We start from the raw sequence: 22,628 nt of genomic DNA, 5'->3' as shown, positions 1-22,628 counted from the left end.
CGAATGACGTGATATGGGCGGCGCGTTAGCCGCAAAAACACACGCTATTTGCCTCAAACACGTCTTCGCCCAAGCAAAAAAAATATTCAACTCCAGTGAAAAATTGGCATGACACGAAGTTCAATTCAGCGAGTAATCTAGAGCGAGTAACGCGATGCCCCCATGTTTGGTGTGTAGGTAGCATTAACTTTTAAGTACAATAAAACCGCCTTTACAAGTTTAATATTTGCTTAAAACCTTCAAACAAATAATGTAGGGTGTTCGGCTGACAAAAAAGTTTGAAAATCCCTTGAGTTACAGCAACTAGTCACTGCTCAAAATTTAAAATAAGTTGAAATTATTTAAAAACCCAATTTGATTCTACTTTAAAAATCTTTTGATGCCTTATAAAGTATACTTATTGCCATCATGACTAAACAATAAAATCCTCCTTGACATAACCTTTTAAAAAGCCATAAGTAATCTTTGTTTGTCTACAATACTACAGGTGAGCGATTTGTCTCTAATCTACATCCTACTGAAATTCTATTCTGCAGCTTTGCAGCGTCTGTTCCTCCAATGCAGCAGAGGGCACTGCACATCTGCTCTCCTGGCACACTCACAGACTTCTGCTGGATGCGCAAGAGGACTCGCTTGGTACAACGATCCATGCTGGATGCCCACTTCTGGTTCGCTTCTTTTTCGTCCTCCAGAAGCCAACGTCTGTCGGCCTTGCTCAGCGTGACGGGCCTAACCAACCCGGTCCAATTCAGGTGGCCATACAGGCTGCGTTCCACCACATACGTAATGTTGAGCTCGCTAACCGCCGTCCTTCCCTTCAGACGCCGAGGTGGAAACAACCAGCTGCCCACTACCCCGCTCCCACAGCTCTTGCCCTTCTCCCTGGCCAATGGCAATGCCCGAGCAGAAGGGGAGGTGGGAAGGGTGGCGGAAGGAGAGTTGATTTTCTTAGCATTGCAGGAACGCTGGTAAAGCAAGTGCTTGGTAGAGTACGCATAGTTCGGGTCAGGTTTATTGCGTTGCCATGTAGAAATGGGCGGCCGCTTGGTGCTGTTAATATCATCTAAAGACACCAAAAGGGGGTGTGGCTTTGGGCGGGGCCTGGTGAGGCCATAAAAAGCGTAGACGCTGTCAGTACTTACCCCATGAGACAGAGATGACAAGGCTTTTCGCATTTCTGCGTCTGTTGCAGAGCAGGACACTTTAACGTTGTCGTCCCCCAAACTCTCCAATTCGGAGAAAGAGGAGCCGCTGCCCCCCACCAAACCTAGTCCAGATCCGGCACTGCTCTTTCGAGGCGGGCGGATCAGCCCGTGGGGGTGTGCGCTTTGGGTTTTCACTAATTTATGTGTGGGTTTCCAAGCCTCAAGACTGCTGGTTGAAGGAGAAGTGGTCAAACTGTCCGTGTCCCCATCCAGAGAAAGCTGCTCTTGGGCAAGGGAAGACAAAGAGGAGTCTGTGCACACAGCTGGCTTCTTGTGGACTCCGGCGTACAGTGCGTTTGAGTCATCACATATGGGGGTTGCATCCAGACTCAAGGAATCTACGAGAAAATAAAGATTTAAATAAAAACTGCTATAAACGGAAATATAATTTGACCACAAATACATTGAAGAATCTCAGCCTGTTAATTCTGACAATAAACACTGCAAAATGTGTATATGTTTCTTAATCTTTTTGTGGGGATTTTAACAATTTTTATAGAAAAACTTACAAATTTTAGAAGCAAAACTGTAAAGAAATCTTAAAGGTACCATAGAATGAAAACTGCATTTACTTGCGCATAGATGAACACTACACTGTAAAAAATACTTTGCTGCCTTAAAATTTTTTGTTGAATCAACTCGGATTTACAAGTCATTTCAACTTACTATTATTTATCTTGACTACAGATGAGTTGTTATAACTACAGGTGAGTTGTTATAACTTATAAATTTAAGTTGACTTTTCTTAACTATATTTTATAAGTTGTGACAACTAATTTCTGTTGACATGACTCGTAATTCTGAGTTGATTTAACAAAAATTTTAAGGCAGCAAAGTTTTTTTTAACAGTGTAAAAGTTCTATACATGGTAATGACATATTGTGAGCCTGAACTTCTTTTTACTTTTAATGTTTACTTTCTTTTGTAAACCTCATACATTCAAAAGTCTTTTGAAAAAGAGCCCAATCTCAACCTAAATCTGACTGTGACGTTGTAGTCAAGATGTACGCCCCAACATTAAATTACACATTAAATTAGTTACAATGTTTTCACAATGCTTAAAACAAAGTTGTGACTGCGGAGTTAGTGCTATATGCTAACGTTTAGGTAAGTTCTACTATTGATGTTACAGTTATGATTTGCAGGTGCATTATGAAAAAAACAAAAACTTTCCACTCAGAAACATCAGCTCCAATCTCCAAACAATTGTTTATTGCTCAAAATCTATATCTTCTTTGATACAGGCTCAAACATATAAGGTCTGTTTGCTTTGAGAGCTACCAGCTACTAAATGACAGCCAATCAGAGCAGAGCTCAACATTATTTTTCATGACCCTTTCAAGTATAGAATAAAATGGTCTGTTATTACTAAGGGCAAATCTAAGGGTTGTACAGTTGTTAACAATTGATCAATCTTCAAATAACTGTCGATAAAACCTAATTAACACTTGATGATAATGAAAGCTTTATTTTGTCATGGACGCACAGACTTTCATGCAACTGCGCAGAGTGCCCATATGAGGCCGAGCTATACAGTGTCTAAGTTAGTCATTATATTTCATTATGAGATTAAATTGATGATTTTTGTCAAAATACCAACTACAGTGACTCATTTTACAATCCCACTAGCATGTTATTTAGACAAAATAAAATCTTTAATTCGCGTGAGAAAGGTGGTATTTTTATGCAAACTTTTATGTCATTGGCTATATGCCACTGCAGTGAAGGCTTATTGCACTATTACAGTTAACGATTATTCGATTAATTGCATAAATTGACATCCCTAAAAGCCACGTACCTTCTACGTAGATATCAGAGAACAATTTGCAATTATTACAATGCATTCTTTGGCACCTTTAAGTCTTCGTACAAGTAAATATATATTTTGAGCTTTATTGGTCTTACCCCACTGGTAAATAGGTTTTTGTAAAAACCTCATTAAATTGTTATTATAATGCAAAAAAAACATTGGATAAAATGTTACATAATGTAAAAGAACATTCTGTGAAAATATATCTTTGATATCTTCAATATAGACTGAGTAAGGTCAAGTCAAAGACTGAAATCAATGACTGAAATCCTGTTTTCAATATTATCAATATTAATAATAAATCATAATTTACTGTATACATTTTAAGAAGGTTTATATAACAATCTTCATTCAATTCTCCTACCTTGCGAACCGTGCCTTTTGCTATCATCCACTTTGATGAGTTTCTTGCGGACACGTCGTGTTGAGTTGACCAGCTTGTGAAGCCTTTTGAACTTCGAGTCCTCCTGCTCATCATCTGACTGATCCACAGACTACAGAAACAAAACTGACCATCAATATTCTGAGCTCAACAACATCTCTCCCACAAAGACGTACCCAAAACAGAGAATTATGGCTTTACAAGGAATGAAGAGATTATAGGATGTTTTGGATGAGCTACTGCTATTAGGGATGTGACTCATGAAAAGACCAAAGTAAGAGTTATCTGTTATGGAGACATGTTTAAAGTACATTAAGCACACAGATATGTTGTGAATGAGAATGAATGAGCATTTGAGGACAGAATCATTCTTATGGTCATACCAAATGTCCTATAAACTAAAACGTGAACGATACTGTTAAGATGATCTATGACCGTATCACACACCCAAACACACATTCAACATAAACGGATCTATGATCAATTGTACACTGCTGTTAACGTGTTAAAAAATAACTTAGAAACATTTATGAGACTGCAGATTCTGATTCAAGCGTTTTTTTTATGGCCTTTTACCCAGTAACTCACAAACACACTGATGGACGCCAATACAAACCTTGCAAATCACTCCAAAAACATTCTGTTTACTGCATAAGTACACCACAATATGGGCTAATGCGCTATTTTTCTTTCCGTCTTTTGATTGACAAGATATAATCAGTATAGGCCGTCAGCTATTTATAAACCATCAGTTGAAACTGAGCCGCGTTTTGGCCAACATCAAATACATTTGTGCATCACTGCACGCAAGTGTTCCACCAAGATATTAAGCCCGAATTTGATCTGTTACTGGAAACTTAAAGCTCAACAACCACATAAACAACCTAATTTTTCATGGCCACAGTGGAACGCCACATGACGGACGAATATCGGAACGCGGTCAAACAGAAAAGGATCTGTTTGTGAATATGGCCAAGAAAACCGGATCCACAGTACAGCGACACATTTAAAAGTTATTATTCTGAAGAATTTAGACAAACTCATTTAAATAATAATCAGTGGCACATATGATCACAAATACATCTGATGAAAATAACATCTGGACAAAAATATAATAGAAATCATGTACAGGCATGTTTAACTACTAACTGTGGTCAGAGCAATGAACAACATGCAAAACACATTCAAACAAATGTAGGAGAAACTAAAGAAATCGAGAAGAAAGAAAGCAAGTATAAAAACTGTCCAGCTGTGGCCCACCTGCAGAAGTTTCCTCATGTACAGGTTAGATGTTAGCATCCATGCAGAGAACCCAGCACCAAGCCATCTCACACCGAAACAAATGCAAACTGTTTTAATAAAGAAAACTCTGAAACGTCTGCAACATCGAGGGACGGGAGCGATCGTGGCCAAAGGCGTGCGCTTGTTAGTCCGGAAACTCTCCGAGGTTGCCCAAATGACCCCTGAACATCCTTAATGGTCTTTGGAGAAGTGAAGGAATGTAGGCCAGAGAGAAGAAAGGCTGATCTGGGTGCAGTCCATTCATATAGGGATACAGTACATCCTCTGTATTATAGCTTGTTAAAACTGATCATACAACGGCTAACTGCAGTGGAGCTTTGATGGATCACTGTATTAAGTGTAGCTGACACCGATCTCGTGACAGCGGAAACCCTCAGATGCACAGTGAGGTTTCAGTGTTCCCATTAAGGCTAAACTGAACTGAGATCAGTAAATCCCCAGAGAGAGCTCTGCTTACAGTGCGCGGCCTGTCAGTTTAACCGTTAGCAGACTGGGCTGACACATTTTCATTTATAAATAGGAGATCATCAGCCCAGAGGCCAAGATTCTTACAGACACCCGGTGATTCAATTTGCACATCCTCATGTGTGTTCTGGTTTATAGGGGGTAGAGAGGGAAATATGTCTTTTAAGAAACTTCAAATGTACAGTGATACTGGGACTTTCCATGCTTCCTTTCTATTGACTACAAGGCAGTACAATGTGTTAATATTATCAAGTATGTCCAGGTCATAGTTTATCCAAAAACCAAGAACAGATTAAGAAATAATCCAAATAAGCTTATTTGTGCATGGTCACAATTTGCCCCCAAATTCTCATTGTAGAAAAAGAAACACCTCATTCTCATCGGTCCGTGTACCTTCGGATAATTCGTTTATTCGTTTCTGTCTTCAAAACGGAAAAACAAATAAACAGTTCATTTATTACATATTCCACTATACTCGTGAACATAAAACACCAGTTTTGGGTTTGTTTTTGTCAGAATGTGATCTAATGCATTAAATAAATTTACAATAAAACCAAAACGAAAAATCAAGCATTTTATGATCAAAGTTCGTTTTTGCCACCGGAAGTTCACTTGTTCTGATCGCTTGTGTATTATAAATCTTAACATTAAATAGCATCTTAAGGGGAACACGTGGTCGCATCGCAGTACATCACTTTAGAAAGCGACGGACACATAAAGCTACCTGCTGTGCTGGAGCGTGAGGGTGTAGCAGCCAGTAGCATACACGCGTAAACAACATTATTATACTATAATAATAATATACTATATAATAGGCATACTATAATAATAAATAATACACAAGGTTGAAGACAAATTTATAGGCGTTAACTTGTAGAACAGCCCCTAGGCTTCTTCACACTTAAATCAATTTAATACGTTAGCAGACATATGCCAATGAAATCATTTTAATAAGGTTGTGCATATGACAGAGCAATCATGCTCTCCTGTAAGTCTAATTCGCTTATACAGTCCCACTTTTAAACTTTTTTTCTGCTATTATTATTTATTCGGATATGGCATGCACGGTCATAAAAAATGTGTAGGCTATTGCCTAAAAATAAATGCTGCCCAAACCTCTTCCACTACATGAGAAGATGTGGCTGCTTCGCGATTTCACGGTTTGCAGCATACCGTGTAAAATGACAATAAGGATTCTTGTGGTGTGGGATTAAATTTAAGAGTAGGCTATAAATACGGTAGGGGTCGGAACTCTGGTCTTCCCTGACGCCAGTCCTTCCCATTCACTTATATGGCGAATCGTTTCGTAGACGTTTTATTTATTGTTTTCTCATTTGTTTTCTGTTTTTTTTTTTTTTTTGACCATTTTCTCTTGGGTTTAGGGTTAGAACAACTTTTTGTTATATAAAAATGACAACCCCAACTCTAACCCCAACTCCAAGCGACCATGGCTTAAATATAGATAAAAACTTAGAGAAACCTGTATATTAAATAACCTACTTAAACAAATGTGAAATCTAACCCTAAACCCAAGCGAAAATGGTTTAAAAAACAGAAAACAAATGAGAAAACAATAAATAAAACGTCACGAAACGATTCGCCATATAAGTGAATGGGAAGGACTGGCGTATCATATGCACGCAAAATCGGAATTTGGCGTATCTATTGCACGATAATCACACTGCGTGTCATTTGTACGCATCTTGGTGAGAACGGGTAGCCACCCCGATAAATTTGAACTTAGCACTTAAGAGCGCTTTCTACAAGCTTTAATGAACGTTAGTTATTCTTTCACGTGCATTCCCCAAAAATGCACTTAAACAAGATCGCACAGTGGCTATCCATTTGTCAAGAACTGAAATGTCGCCTGTAGATGACTCTTAATTGTAGCACAAACTTGTTAAAAGTTTAGCCTAATGATCTTCACCCAATGTGCATGTAATAATATTTTTGGTAATATTGTTTAATATTGTTCAATGACAAATTGCACGTTTTAATAATTTATGCCATGTGAAATCATCTTTTCTATATTTAGTTAGGACTCATTTCATTGTGAATTGCCTTTTTAAGTTTATAAAATTACTTATTTGGCTATCATTGATATATTAATATCTTATGCCTTTCTATGTAATGTTTATTTTACATTTATTTTACCAGCACGGATGTACACTGTTCTATGCATACTGTACACATTATATTAAGCACAACCTTTGGTCATTATTAACTTCACAATCAAAGAATGAATTATATGAGCTTAATGATACAATGTCTCTGCAAATCGTTAGTCTCCTCAAGTATTGCCTTCTACATTTTATAGAATAGATGAAAGGCGAAACATCATCATGGTAGAGCTGTGCTACTTAAGTTACGATGCTTTTGGGAAATGCAGCCCTGACTGACAATAGCCACTCCCGACATCCTTTGATAGCGTTAGCGTTGGCGAATCCGCACTTCATTCTGATCACATGTACACCTGCAAGATTGTTTGGCAGAAAATAGGTTTATATGGTTTTTAGTGATATGTTTATATAGTGATATGCTTTGCCCTATTTAATGTCTGTTTCTCTGTTACATTTTGCGTTGACCATGAATGTTTTTTTTAAATATGCCCTTTAAACCTGGCAATATGTCTTTGCATCCCGATGATGCCACAAGGGCCCCTTAAAAGACAGTCTATGAACATTCTTTATAGGGTGAATGTCGGTTAAGCTAGTTCAGTTAAAAGTTATTTTTTACATAGCACTACCTACGTTTTCCCTTCATTCATATTTTGCTAATAATTAGTGACAAATGTCGCAGGGAAAGAAGTTTGGAAAAAAGCATTCTAAGCGGTGAAACAGAGTGAATTTAGGTGCGGGACGAAAAAAAATGCCGTGCAGACCTCTATTTTATGTGTGTGCCTCGAATAAATAATAATAATAAAAGAAATACAATTCAAAACTCGGACTGTAAGCGAATGAGATCTTACATGGGAGCACAGTGCAATTCACGCCCTTATTATGGCTGTAATCTGTTACTACTTCAATAATTCTACGTCCAATAATTCATTGAAAAATATTAAACAATAGTATTAAAAATATGATTACATGCACATTGGGTGAAGATTATTAGGCTAAACTTTTAACAAGCTTGTACAATTAAGAGTCATCTATAGGCGACATTTCAGTTCTTGACAAATGGATAGCCACTGTGCGATCTTGTTAAAGTGCATTTTTGGGGAATGCATGTGAAAGAATAACTAACGTTCATTAAAGCTCGTAGAAAGCGCTCTTAAGTGCTAAGTTCAATTTTTTCGGGAAACACAGGCCAGACCGCCCGTTCCCGTCAGGGAAGACCAGAGTTCCGACCCCTACAGTATTTATACTCTTAAATTTAATCCCACACCACAAGAATCCTTATTGTCATTTTACACGGTATGCTGCAAACAGTGAAATCGCAACGCAGCCACATCTATTGGGCAATAGCATACACATTTTTTTAATCACCGTGCAATATCCGAATAAATAATAATTGCAAGAAAAAAGTTTAAAAGTCGGACTGTATAAGCGAATAAGACTTACAGGAGAGCATTGCTCTGTCATATGCACAATCTTATTAAAATGATTTCATTGGCATATGTCTGCTAAGGTATTAAATTGATTTAAGTGTGAAGAAGCCTATGGGTCTGTTCAACTTAACGCCTTTAATTTTGTCTTCAAGCTTGTGTATTATTTATTATTATATTATATGCCTATTATAAAGTATATTATTATTATTATAGTACAATAATGTTGTTCGCTGGTACAGGTATGCTACACCCTCACGCCCCAGCACAGCAGGTAGCTTTATGTGTCCGTCTCTTCCTTAAGTAATGAAGTTGCTTTTTAATGTAAATATTATAATGCTACTGTTCACAAGCGCTCAGAACAAGGGAACTTCGGGTGGACAAAAACGAACTTTGATCATAAAATGCTAGATTTTTCGTTTTGGTTTTATTGTAAATTTATTTGATGCATTAGATCACATTCTGACAAAAACAAACCCAAAACTGGTGTTTTATGTTAACCAGTATAGTGGAATATGTAATAAATGAACTGTTTATTTGTTTTTCCGTTTTGAAGACAGAAACGAATAAACGAATTATCCGAAGGTACACGGACCCTCATCACTAAACCATCAGTTCAACCATCCTGACACAATCTTAAAACTCAGATCCTACGAATCAACACACAATTTTGGCACTGCTACGTAATGACAATCAGGACAAATTCTGAAATGTGCCTAACAGTGGCAGCCAGTTACTTCTTTTTCGAGGGCGCACGATACGATGCTCGTCACAACATGTATTTAGCCCATCAGATGCTTCAAAGGGGTTTATGATAAAAAAAACAACTCATATTTGCCGGATCACTTCATCTTATGTTAGTGTCTTGCGAGTATTTTGTGAATGTGACACAAAATCTTTTATCATAAACCCTTTCGACGCGTGTGCAGCAGGCATGTATTTTGACAAAATGCATGACGCACATGACGTCACAAACACATTTTGATATCGTACCCCTCGGAAGAGAAGTCACTGGCTGCTACTGGTGCCTAATGTGAAAGAGAAAAAATCTTAAATGGTCTTCAACAGTCCTTAAAGGGATACTCCACTTTTTTAAAAATATGCTTATTTCCAGCACCCCTCAAGTTAAACATTTGATTTTTACCGTTTCGGAATCCATTCAGCCGATCTCCAGGCGGTACCACTTTTAGCATAGCTTAGCATAATCAATTGAATCTGATTAGACCATTAGCATCACGCTAAAAATATCCAAAGTTTCAATATTTTTCATATTTAAAACTGGACTCTTCTTTAGTTACATCTAGGGATGCACCGATACCGATACTGGTATCGGCCTCGATACCACATTTTCTAAAGTACTCGTACTACTCGTTAAAAGTCCTCCGATACCTGGAATCGATACCACGATCTGAGAAATGGCTATGTTTGAGCGGTGTGTAAGGGGTTAATGCCTCTTGTATTGTCCAAAGAGGCAGAGTTTACAACAAACTGGAAAACTAGTCATTTGTTTTTTTTGTTAAATTATATGACTAAAGCTGTTACATGTAAATTTAAATCATGTTTTTTTATTAAGTACTCGGTATCAGCAAGTACTGAAATGCAAGTACTCGTACTCGTATCCCAAAAAAGTGGTATCGGTGCATCCCTAGTTACATCATGTACTAAGATCGATGGAAAATTAAAAGTTGCGATTTTCTAGGCAGATATGGCTAGGAACTATACTCTCATTCCGGCGTAATAAACAAGGACTTTGCTGCTGTAACGTGTGTGCAGAAGGGCACAATGATATTACGCAGCGCCTAAAAATAGTCCTCTGCTATTGAAAGTAACCAAGGGGACTATATTCGGGCAGTGTGTAATATCACTACGCCTGCTGCAGCCATGTTACAGCAGCAAAGTCCTTGACAATGCAAGAATGAAAGTATAGTTCCTAGCCATATCATCTAAGAAAATCGCAACTTTCAATTTTCCGTCAGTCTTAGTACAAAATGTAACTACAGAAGAGTCGAGTTTTAAATAGGAAAAATATTGAAACTCTTATTTTTTAGCGTGATGCTAATGGTCTAATCAGATTCAATAGATTATGCTAAGCTATGCTAAAAGTGCTAGCGCCAGACCCGGAGATCAGCTGAATGGATTCCAAAATGGTAAAAATTAAATGTTTAACTCTAGGGGAGCTGGAAAATGAGTATATTTTCAAAAAAAAGTGGAGTGTCCCTTTAAAGTACCAAATTCTTGTTTTATTTGATTTTGAGATTAAATATCAACCCAAACATTTTCACCTAGGCTTGCATGTCTTCAGACTGTGGAAGGAAACTTGAACATCCAAAATAAACCCACACTGACACAGGAAGCTCCATGCAAACTCCATACAGAAAGACTTCCTGGAACAGCCGGGGCTCAAACCGCGGACTTTCTTGCTGTGAGGCAATAGTGCTACCCACTTAGCCCCTGTGCCACCCTCAACACCAAATAAAATCTCTTTTGCCCTTATTTTCTGCTAGGATAAATTCTTAAGCATTGAGTTTAAAACTGGCCCTCAATCTCATCTTAGGCTCTTTGAGACATGAAATCACACACAGATGCACTGAAAGTACCCTTAGGACGGGCCGAACATTGAGAAGGCTTTGCGGGGCAGAGTGAGTCATTCTGCAAGCGCTGTGTGAGAGCTTGTGGACATCTTAAAGCCAAGCAAAGCAGCGCACATCAAAAGCATCACAAAGACAGTTTAGCTGTTGAACATTGGAACAGGGTGACAGCTGGTCTAAGTTTCCATAAGAACTGTATGTACATTTCTATGTACATATACTGGCAGCTTGTTCTCCCTAAAGAGCAACCCAAATCCACTGTTACCAATCCCTTCAAGGATTTCATCCATGAACACATTCACACACTTGGATAAAATGGAAACTAGAGCCAAAAAGTTTGACATTAATGGATTTGACCGGTTTGCTGGTTTCAAGGAAAATGAAAAGATCATGGGTCCACATATCATTCTTTTAACTACACAAACATTATGACCTCATCACCAGGGGACTTTCAGTGTGCCAGTTACCAATACCAAGTAAAAATGATATCATCACTAAGTGAGGCAACAGCACCAGATGCTCAGCATTACTGCTGCATCATTGTCAACATCAGTGTCTCCACATGATCACAAGCAACCAATCAGCTTTCAGATCAGTCACTGAATCGTTTTTTAAAAAATTATGGTTAAAGATTCAGGTTTCAGTAAATTTTACCTCAAAGAATTACAAATTTAAATAAAAACGCATTTTATATTAGTGCTGTCAAATGATTCATCACAATTAATTGTATAGAAGGTTTCATCGGAATCACTTGCGCTGACGCGATACACATCTGGATCCGAACTTTACTTCCGGTTTCATATTTTTTAATGGTCTGTCTAGTTGCTAAACTGATCTTTTGAACAATTGCCTCGTTGAAAATAAAAATTATTTTGGTTTCCTAGGTATTCTGTGTGTTGTTGTTTTTTGCTTGTTATATAAATAAACTACGTTGAAAGAACTTTGTTGTTATTTATTCTTAGCGGATTTTACCGGAAGTTACGTGCAGACCACGACAGCCGCTTGTTTATGTTGTTACTGCTGAAACCGTCTATACAAAATACAAGTTTATGTTTGCAAAGGTCTGTGTCCTGTGAGTGATTATTATTTATATATAAAACCACACACATGCATGTATACATTTAAGAAACATTTTTTTATATATCTATTTTTATTTATATATTTTTAGTTGGTGACCTTATGGTGATTGACATGTTTATATCACATGACTAGTTTGATAAAATTTTATTTTCAATTTATTTCTAAAGTTCACTTTATGCATCATTTTAATGCAGCTTTACAAAAATTTCATAAGCAGTCAAATATTTCTTATTGCATTCCAGCATTACAACCAGTCAATGGCATCACCTTTGTGATTCCTAAAACTTATAATAAAAAAAAACAATTAATATAATTGTTACAGGTTGTTGAAGAGGACAAGCTTTTCTAATTTAAAAAAATATACTACCTACATTCATTTATAGTTTTACCAGTGATGTCCGCAGACATTTTATTTCATTCCCTGCCTGCACGTTTACAGTACACACATTCAAACATCAGTTAGGACAGTGAAAGACAATTCAAACTTTCTGCTGGGTACACAAAGTTAAATGCGACTCAATGGGTTTAGCTTACAAACACGGCCAGGCATACACACAACAAACACAGTCAGTCACACTCGCGCTCACGTCTACAGTCTTTGTGGTTGAATATAGTACTTACATTGCAGGCGGAGGAGAGGTTAACAGTGGGACTGGATCCATCAGTCCACTCTGATGTGTCTGTACTGCTGCTCAACTGTCTGTTCCTCTCATATTCCTTTAACTATGAAGAACAAGAGGTCAAAGACGGACGCCCCTCGCCCTTTCACCCACACACAGCCCTATCTGTCATAGACACACACAGCTACCAACACTTAAGGTAAAGTGTATAATTTTTGAAAATACATTCTTATACCCTATTTAAATATGGAATGAAACGCCATCATCCAATGGTGTGCGTTTGGAGTGGGACTCTCTTTAAAACTGACCAATGGCAGACCTGTGGGTGTACCAATTTATAAACAGTCATTATAGCGATTCTGTTGGGAATTACACACTTTACCTTTCACAGATGCAGCTCAAACTCAACAGAGACATTCATACACATATGCACAGGCTTACAATCAAGCATTTAGGAGTTCAACTATCCACAAAGGCTTTGCATTGATTCAAAACCAGCCAATGAAGACTGCTCGTAACAGATAAATCAACTGCCGACTCAAAATGTTCTCCACCTTCAGTTGTACTTTTGAGACAGAAGAACAGAGTTCGTTAAAGGAATCAATGTTGGCCTTGTGGAGAGGGGGAAGACCAATTTTACTATCATTAGGTTCATGATCAGATGATAATTCATTATCATGCTGTCAAAGCTCAATCAAACAGAGAGGAAGATAGAGAGACCTAAAGTCCTACAGTCACCAAACAGTGAAACAGAACATAATAATCCCATCCGATCAATCCCAGATAACCCTACTTCAGAAGAAATTACACACCAGAAGCCCTTCATCCCATCGAAACATCTACTGCAATGAAGAGTCAGTGCGCATGTATTTGTATGCATGTCAGTGTGTTTTTGGAGGAAGAAAGGAGGTGGGCAGTTGTCAGTCTGGGTGAGTACAGGTTAGTACACATGAATGGAAGTCAGGTTGTGGTGTTGTACAGGGATGAGGCAGATGTTTACCCGTGCCAACGCCTCTTCCACTGTGATCATTTTCTCTTTGACCATCATCATCAGTTGGATCCGTTCTTCATCACTCATGGTGATCTCACTGGCCAAATAGCCAACATCCTCTCCTGCAGGGTTGGAGGTCAAAGGTGACCGGTAAGAACAAGTGATGCAAGCAAGTAAAACAGACGGGTGGAGTGATGAAGGGAGGAAACGGGAGTATTTGTTTATATTACCTTTTGACGTTTGCCTTGTGATTCCTTTCTGTGACTTTCGGAAGTTCTGCCAGAAGGATTTGTTTTTCTTCTTGTTGTCCCATTTCCCTGTATGAGAAAAGAGAAGGAAGCCATGAGTCCTTCTGAAACACCTAAATGTAATACTTTGTGCAAAGAGCCTATGGATTTTTTTTAAAATTCACTCTAAAAAAACAAACGGTGCTATATAGCACCAAAACAATTGCTTTGGATCGTAACGATAGAAGAACCATTTTAGTGCCATATAGCACCGGTGAAGAACCAGTGAAGCACCAGTGAAGCACCAGTGAAGCACCAGTGTAGAACCATATAGGGGCCATATAGCACCACATATGGTTCTACATAGCACTATATGGTTCTACACAGGTGCTTCACTGGTGCTTCACTGGTGCTTCACCGGTGCTATATGGCACTAAAAATGGTTCTTCTATCGTTACGATCCAAAGCAACTGTTTTGGTGCTATATAGCACCGTTTGTTTTTTAGAGTGTTCATTATCTATCATTGTAAATATTATAGATAATATGAAAAAACTTGATAATATAAATTAATGTTTTGTAGGCTTAAGTTGATTAAGTGGTTAAAGTATTACAATATATGCATACACAATTTTGTGACATTTGCCATATGAGACTGCTCCTAGTGCTTATAGCGACCCCTAACACTGGAACGTTCCAATTCATTAAAACCAAAATAATTCCAATAACATTACACAAAAACCACAAGATCTTCATAATAATACTGAAAATGTTTTCTATAATGAAGCACAGACCTGATCCATCCTCAGAGCTGGACTTGTGTAGGGGAATTCTGAAGAAACAATTACAGAAAATAAGTCATGGTTAATAGCATCTTAACAACAGCACTGGACATTACAATTGTCAGATACTCCCTTATTAAACATACAAACAAGCTCTCAAAAGTGATTTTGTGTGTGTTTTAAAACTTATGTATACGCCCCAACAAAAAAAATAATAATTATTAGACTGATCTAAGCTGTAATGTAACTATGCACGGCACTTAAATGATTCTCATCACACAGCCCAGTAGAGGGCAGTGTGTCACTATTTTCAAAGCACCAATCAGGTTCCTGAGGATCACAGGGCACAGATGAGACGCTCCTGAGGTGGGCCGAAACGAAAGAGAGAAGACAGACAGAGTGTGATAGAGGAAGAAAAACTAGCAAGAGACACCGCAGGAGAGACAGTGCTTGTTTAAATTTCCACTCTGCTCCATGGGGGCACTCTGTGTCCATGGAAAATACCGAAATATAGAGTAGCAGTGCTGCAAAACTGGGCAAAGCATTCATACACATCTTTGGAGTTAGCAGATAAACATAAATTGTCTTAAAGTGTTATATATACACACATGTATTTGGCCTGCTTAGATCCTATTCCTACACTACAAGTCAAACAAATGCAACACCTTATGTGCATTTTCTCTCTTTTTAACTTAAGGTTTAAAGAATTCCATCTTTGATACCTTAATATGCTATATAATAAAGGCCGAAGTATGTCAATTTTTTATGTGGGGGTCCGCTTACAGTGCATGACACAATTTTTATCATGAGAAGAGTGCATGCGTACTCTAACCCGGCGTCTATTGTACATGTAGGTCGCATATGCGCCTACAGGAGAATGTACTATGTATCCAATGAGATGCATTGTATTTTGTCAAACGTCTGTTAAATAAACTATACTTTGCAAGGCTGTGCGTTCGCGCACATATAAAAACAGATTATACTTCAGGCTCAAGCCCCCAGATGTGTAGCTTCAAACACCAAAACATCCTGATACAGTACAAAGAAAATCCTAAAACATGCGGTTATATACAGTAGACATGGACAGTGTTCCTTTCACTTTAATTTCAACATTTGAGATGACCTTAAGCCCGGGATACACTGAATGATTTTTGGCTATCCCAGACAATCGTGGTTCTTCATTAGTGCTCCTATGTCGTAAAATGAGAAAGGTTCAAAAGGTTTTTCTGGTCTTGCATCCAAATAGCGCATTTTCCATTGCATAGTATCCCACGATTTGGGTTGGGTCAGCTTACTAATTGGGGCTTTTAGTGCAGTACGTAGTACCCAATCCTTTTTTTAATACCACCTGGATTGGGGTTCCAATTGACTCCAAAACGTGACACAAAAACACTGTAGATTACTGATTGGTCTGAGAGATCGTCACTACCAGCGTCAACGCTATAATGTAAAAGATTAGCTTTGCTTTCGTGCTAGCTTGCGCTGTCTCTAATAAACCTGTTGTCATCTGTGCTTTGCTGTAAATTCCCAAACTCCCTTTTAGCGATGAAAAACATCCACAGGTTAAGAATCAGGAACACCTTAAGTTTTTTTTCCAGACTTGCAATTTGGGCGGACCATTCGTGATACACACGTCCGCATATATATGCTTAATTTAAACTTAAATGAGGCTCAGCGGAGCGCGTCGACAGACGCCATGGGTGTTTGTACAGAAACTGTCATGTGATACAGAGATAGTGATAAACACTATGTGCAAACATCTATTTGTGGTGGCCAATTTTAATTTTGTGGCGGACTGAGAAATAAATAAATGTATGGGAATGTACAACTACGCTCTTACTTGTATGATGTCACAGCACTAAGCTGTGCAAATATAACGACACGCCTATAATCCCTCCCTCCCACTCCAAAGTGTTACTAAACTCCATGGAAAAGCCAACCAAGCCAAAGTGAGGTGAGCTTACCCGACCTGACCCAGGGCTCCAGACTAACTTTTTTCACTAGGAGCACAGTGGCCCCCAGCTGAAAATTTTAGGGGCGCAACCAGAAAATTTAGGGGCACATACCGTAAATCAACATGCTAACCAAATATTCACATTTCTACTAAGTAATACACTGTATTACTAATAAATACTTTGATGATAGATGCAGAAAGTACAATGTGCTGTTTTAAATTCAGTGTCACATCACAAAAAAGGTCAAATTTAAAATTCAGTGGCACACTCTCAAATTTTGGTGGCAAAATGCTGGAGCCCTGTGACCTAAACCAAACCGTGGTGTACTATGCAATGGAAAAGCCTGGCTTAATAGTACATATAATTGTTTTATAATTGTAAAATGTGCTTAACATTACTTTGCAATGAATAAATGTATTGCTATATAACAACTTATATCTATGTCCATTCTCCCTTTCTCTCTCTCATTAAATCAAAAGCATTATAATAGAAACAAGGAAATGATAATGAAAGACGTCGAAACATGTTTAAGGTCAGTCGAAAGATGTGGTCTTCAAACAGGAAATTTTTGCAGAAGATTAAAACCAAGATCAAAGCAATTTTTTGACATGTTTTGACATCCATATAATAATTTACATGTACATATAATTTGACAGACTATTGTGGTTTGGAAAAACATTCTTGGTTAATATTCGTACTGGTCATGTGACAAAGATCAGGTTGACTTATTCGAGTTGGCTTTAAATGTTGTGTGACTACTGCCATGTGTGAACTTGACAATGTTTATTATAGGCCTCATGAGAGGAAACATCTGAACTGAACTGATGATCAACAGAATCCAGTCCACAGAGGGAGAAGAAAACATTCCCTTGGAAAGGTCTGGATGTTCTGCAGATGGGGACATATGAGCATGCAAGTCCACATGTTTTAGGTCTCATCTGGGTGGTGGATTTTCTCTCGTCCTTGGGTTGAGAAAACAGTCTGGACTAAAGTAAACGCCTGCACACAGAGACGTGCATGTTTAAGCACATAAAGTCATGCATCCATATGCCCTGGTCTGGTTCTCTCCACAGGAAGACAATGTCTTTCCCCGTAAGTTGTGTTGAAATCATTGCGAATGTCTGTTTTACATCTGTTTGTCCTAAATACATCCCAAATACATAGGAGATCCTTTCTGCTAAGTGCTTAACCTCAACACGCACGACCAAGAAAACTGTGTGCAGTGTCAGGTCAGATGTTACATGTCATTACAAAGACATTACAAAGTAAAAACGTGCACAGATTCACACAAAGACAGCCAGTAATTTCAGACTGTCCATTATGCTCATATCAGCCCAAATAAAGACGTCACTGCTAGTCCCTTCTGTATATCGGTGACATGGGTCTGACAAAAAGGCCTCTCTAAATTATCATATCATTATGCTGCCATGGAAACACAAACTTTCTCTGTTAACCTCTTGTTCACCCCATACAATGAACACTAAATCCAAACGGGGTCTCTCCTGCTAGTATACTGCCTGCGTCCCGTGCAAAGAAAGCTCTATTGAAAAGCAGCACAGTAAATTAGGCACCATTCAAAAGCGCTGCTATTGACAAAGTTATACAGCTCGCAACTGTGTGACCAACGTACAATAAAACTGTTACAGTCAGTTGCTGTCTTTATTCAGGGTATCTTGTATTGTTACTATGGCTGGGCGACATAATGAATATGTATGTTTTGTATTTACAACGATTTTTCTGAATCAACAGCAAAAAAAGTTTGTGTCCATTTAATTTTTATAACAAAAAGCTCAAATATTGCTCAGACCTTATGGGTGTTAGTCTAGCACATGCAAAACCTATATCGGCATGCTGCATTCCTATACTAAGTAACTGTCATGCCTACTATCTCTGACAGTGGAATCCCTGGAATGCCGAAACGTGATTCGGAAAAAATTATGGAAGAACATTCCTCAGTGGAACATCTATACTTTCTCCACAGACCCTGAGAAAAATATAGTTTATTTAGTCTGTTTGTTTGAGAATTATCAGGATGGCCTTCCAAGAAGTCACATTATTCATTTTGTTGCACCAACATTTCATCACTACAGATTATCACATTGTTCCCATTAATGATATGTCACTAAAACACTGTATATTCAATGCACTTTTGGAAAAGGGAGTGGGCTGACTTCCTCTTTCCCCTGGTCAAACTGCTGATGAAGAGGAACGCTTATATCCCAGGGTGCACCTGGTGTCCTGCATTTTGGAGATTTACATCCTTACACCTGGCTTCAGAATACATACACTAGCACACATATACAAAGATCGCTAAGGAAATGGCCTTTCCTGGAGGTCATGGTAAATGGAGCTTAAGGGATTTCCTTAAAACCACACACACACCAACACTTTCCTACCACCTTATTAAAATGTGGCAAGCGTTTCATTTAATATACACACTGTTAAAAGCCACTTAGGGGCTGATGTATGTTAGGAGGAAAACCCTTTCAACATGAGAGTTTCTATACACACCGAAAACACATATCCCTCTCTGCTATTTTTCTCTGTTATTGGATTTTCTGCAGCCTTCTGGAGGTCAGGGCTTCTTCCTTTTAATCAAGCAGATAGGAAGTCTGGGTAAGCTGGCAGCGACTCTTTTGTCTGGTGTGGCACTGAGCTGATAACGTCACACTGAACACTAAATTATACAAGGCTCAATGTGATTTCAATTCTAATTTGATTAATTGTGTAACCCTAAGTGAACCTTAGAAATGATTATACCCATTTAACCTCCTAACCTATATCTTATTCCATCACTCTTTTTTTTTAAATGCCTTGTGGGTGAAGATAACAAAAAAAATGACACTAGAATGATCACCCATATGAGCAGCATCACATCTCAACATGCTAGAGCATGTGCTAGGCCGCTTTTCGACAGAAATCAGATCAGATCTTTCAAACAAGCATGTCAAGGTTTCTTTCAGCAAAGCAAAATCATCCCAAAATATTTATTACTGTTAATGTTGAGTGAACGAGTCAAGACCATGACAAGAAGAGGCCAAATAGAGAGCACAACCGCACAAACCCAGTCACGTGCATGCAGACCGCTGTCTCTGTAGACCACATAGGCATGTAAACGATCAAATGTGTGTCAGCTCCATATGTTTTACATTCATCGTTGCGTGGTTCTCCTCTCCTGAGAGCGTGGATAACAACACTGATAGTAAATCTCTGTGACAAGTGGACCGCTCATCCCCACAGGAACAGACCATCAGCACATGCAGGACACACGTAGTCACAACCCCGCTTGCCACACTGACATTATTCATTTCCTAGCTGCATTATGTATGACAGAAGTTCAACTCTGTCCAACCGAAGCCTATGAGGAATGAATGACTAAATAACAAACAAAAAAGGAAATTAATCTTATTTAAAGAAAGATAAAGACTATAATAGCTGTTGGTGTACATCTCTTTTTTAACAGATGTTTTGAATATAAAAATAACAACATACAATGAATAAAGGCCAAAGGTAATCTCTCATGGTGGTTTGCATGTGACGCCATGTTTAAAATGGCTTTTAAAAATGTATCCAGTATTATAATTATTATGCAGAGAATAAAAAATGTCAAAAAAATTGGTGCTCCTTTTATACCACACATTGTGCTATACAACGGTACACTGCTAACATTCACTGACTAATACAAATTGACCTTTATGCAGTTCTAAGGGCACAGATGATGTCATGTGTATTATGTTGAACTCGACTAAATGATAATGCTAAATAAAGTTCAGGCTGACTAACACTCTCGCGTGGTATAAACTGACTGAATCCCGAAATGCTTTCTTCTTCCTCTTTGTAATCTGTGAGTTTCATCTTAAACATCTAAGAACAATAGATGGAAGGAAGGAAGCCTGGAAGCACCAAGATGTGAAAAAGCAAAACAGAGGAACGCACACACACAGTTAAAGATGTGGGATAGAGAGCTGGGCTGAAGCATTTATGTGATTGTATATTTGAAAGGGGCAGCAGTCCTACGTAAGTTAAAAAGCTAAGAGACGGCAAACTAAGAGTTACCAAGCTTATATTAACATTTGTATGCCTTAAAGGGACACTCCAGTTTTTTGAAAATATACAAAATTTCCAGCTCCCCTAGAGTTAAACATTTAATTTTTATGGTTTTGGAATCCATTCAGCCAATCTCCGGGTCTGGCGATACCACTTTTAGCATAGCTTAGCATAATCCATTGAATTTGATTAGACCATTAGCATCACGTCAAAAATAACCAGAAAATAGTCCACTGCTATTGAAAGTTACTAAGGGAACTATTTTCGGGCACTGCGTAATATCTTTGCGCCTGCTGCAGCCATGGTACAGTATGGCAGCAAAGTCCTTGATTATTACACCAGATTGAGAGTATAGCTCCTAACCATATCTGCCTAGAAAATCGCAACTTTTAATTTTCGGTCTTAGTACACGATGTAACTACAGAAGAGTCAAGTTTTAAATAGGAAAAATATCCAAACTCTTTGGTTATTTTTGAGCGCGATGCTAAATGGTCTAATCAGATTCTATGAATTATGCTAAGCTATGCTAAAAGTGGTACAGCCAGACCCAGGGATTGGCTGAATGGATTCAAAAACGCTAAAAATCTAATATTTAACACTAGGGGAGCAGGAAAATTAGTATATTTTCAAAAAAAGTGGAGTGTCCCTTTAAGCAGATGCTTCTGTCCTATGTGTCTTACAGTGCATTTAAGGTATACATTGTATGTTTGTCACTTAGTGTCACCATTATGATTATGTCGAGATGTTTTGTCCTACTCATGAGATGTGAAATTGTAAATTGGTGCAGTCTTTGGCACAGAAATCTTAATTTTCAACAATAATTGATGTGTATAATTTTACATACACAGCACAATTATGTCATTAATATCTTAATATACCACCAAGACTTTACTGACAAACTGACGTAATGAGTGATGAGAGACATCTCGAACTATCAGTTGTGAACAGATGTGTATTGGCAGACCACTTGCAATCAGATGATGAGAGATGGATCTCATTGTCAAGTATTAACAAAATACAACTTGTTAAAGTGACTCTTACTTTTTTTCTGTCTCTGGTGTGGACACCTCACTGCTGAAGCCAAATGACTCCTATGAACAAAGACAACACTGCAGTTATTTACACATGTTGGATACACAAATCAATGTAATCTGGGCATGGAAGTGGTTGATTTATTACAATGGGGCTGAGAATGAAGGTGTATTGTGTTGCAATAGTGAGTTACGGTTGTGTGTTATTTGTGGGCTGAATGCAAGTTTGTGAAGGTCTGAAAGCAGATATGCACTGCATTGTGGGTCAACTGACCTGGATGTCTGAGCGGATCTGTGAAGAGCCGGGGCTGGTGTCTGCTTTTTCCTGGAACACACAAAAATGAGTGTTAGGAACAAGGACACACACATACACACTCACACAGGCAATTATAATGGGCCACACACCCATATGCCGTGAGCATGTCTTGTCATTAGTAAGGCCACACCCTTTACACCCTTCTCCCAAATCACCTGAAGACACCCGAGTGAACCAGCAAGTTCACTTCCACTGCATCAGAAAGCAAGCAGTGTGTTACAAAATAAACACCATGTGGAATGAGTCAAACTTACTGGAAATACAGTACAAATGAGTATGATTGCA

The 22,628-nt window shown here is 38.3% G+C and overlaps 1 protein-coding gene across 7 annotated transcripts in view; it reads right to left on the bottom strand.

Annotated features, from left to right (window-relative positions):
- Positions 1 to 22,628, bottom strand: part of sash1a (SAM and SH3 domain containing 1a) — a 292,094-nt gene that overhangs the window by 18,738 nt on the left and 250,728 nt on the right. For 4 of the 7 annotated variants that reach the window (XM_073811407.1, XM_073811410.1, XM_073811408.1 and 1 more), the window contains exons 3-10: positions 22,302 to 22,352; positions 22,038 to 22,087; positions 15,007 to 15,044; positions 14,218 to 14,304; positions 13,997 to 14,109; positions 12,998 to 13,099; positions 3,380 to 3,509; positions 603 to 1,543 (exon numbers count right to left, since the gene is read on the bottom strand). In XM_073811407.1, the coding sequence (XP_073667508.1) occupies positions 603 to 1,543; positions 3,380 to 3,509; positions 12,998 to 13,099; positions 13,997 to 14,109; positions 14,218 to 14,304; positions 15,007 to 15,044; positions 22,038 to 22,087; positions 22,302 to 22,352 (1,512 nt within the window). The remainder of the gene's footprint in view (positions 1 to 602; positions 1,544 to 3,379; positions 3,510 to 12,997; positions 13,100 to 13,996; positions 14,110 to 14,217; positions 14,305 to 15,006; positions 15,045 to 22,037; positions 22,088 to 22,301; positions 22,353 to 22,628) is intronic. The other 3 variants (XM_065255958.2, XM_065255960.2, XM_065255959.2) reach the window with 2 other exon arrangements.

Source organism: Paramisgurnus dabryanus, chromosome 12, assembly GCF_030506205.2.
Source record: "Paramisgurnus dabryanus chromosome 12, PD_genome_1.1, whole genome shotgun sequence".
In the NCBI taxonomy this organism is placed as follows: domain Eukaryota; kingdom Metazoa; phylum Chordata; class Actinopteri; order Cypriniformes; family Cobitidae; genus Paramisgurnus; species Paramisgurnus dabryanus.
Note: the sequence above shows the minus strand (reverse complement) of the source record. Positions and strands in the feature narration are given on the sequence as shown.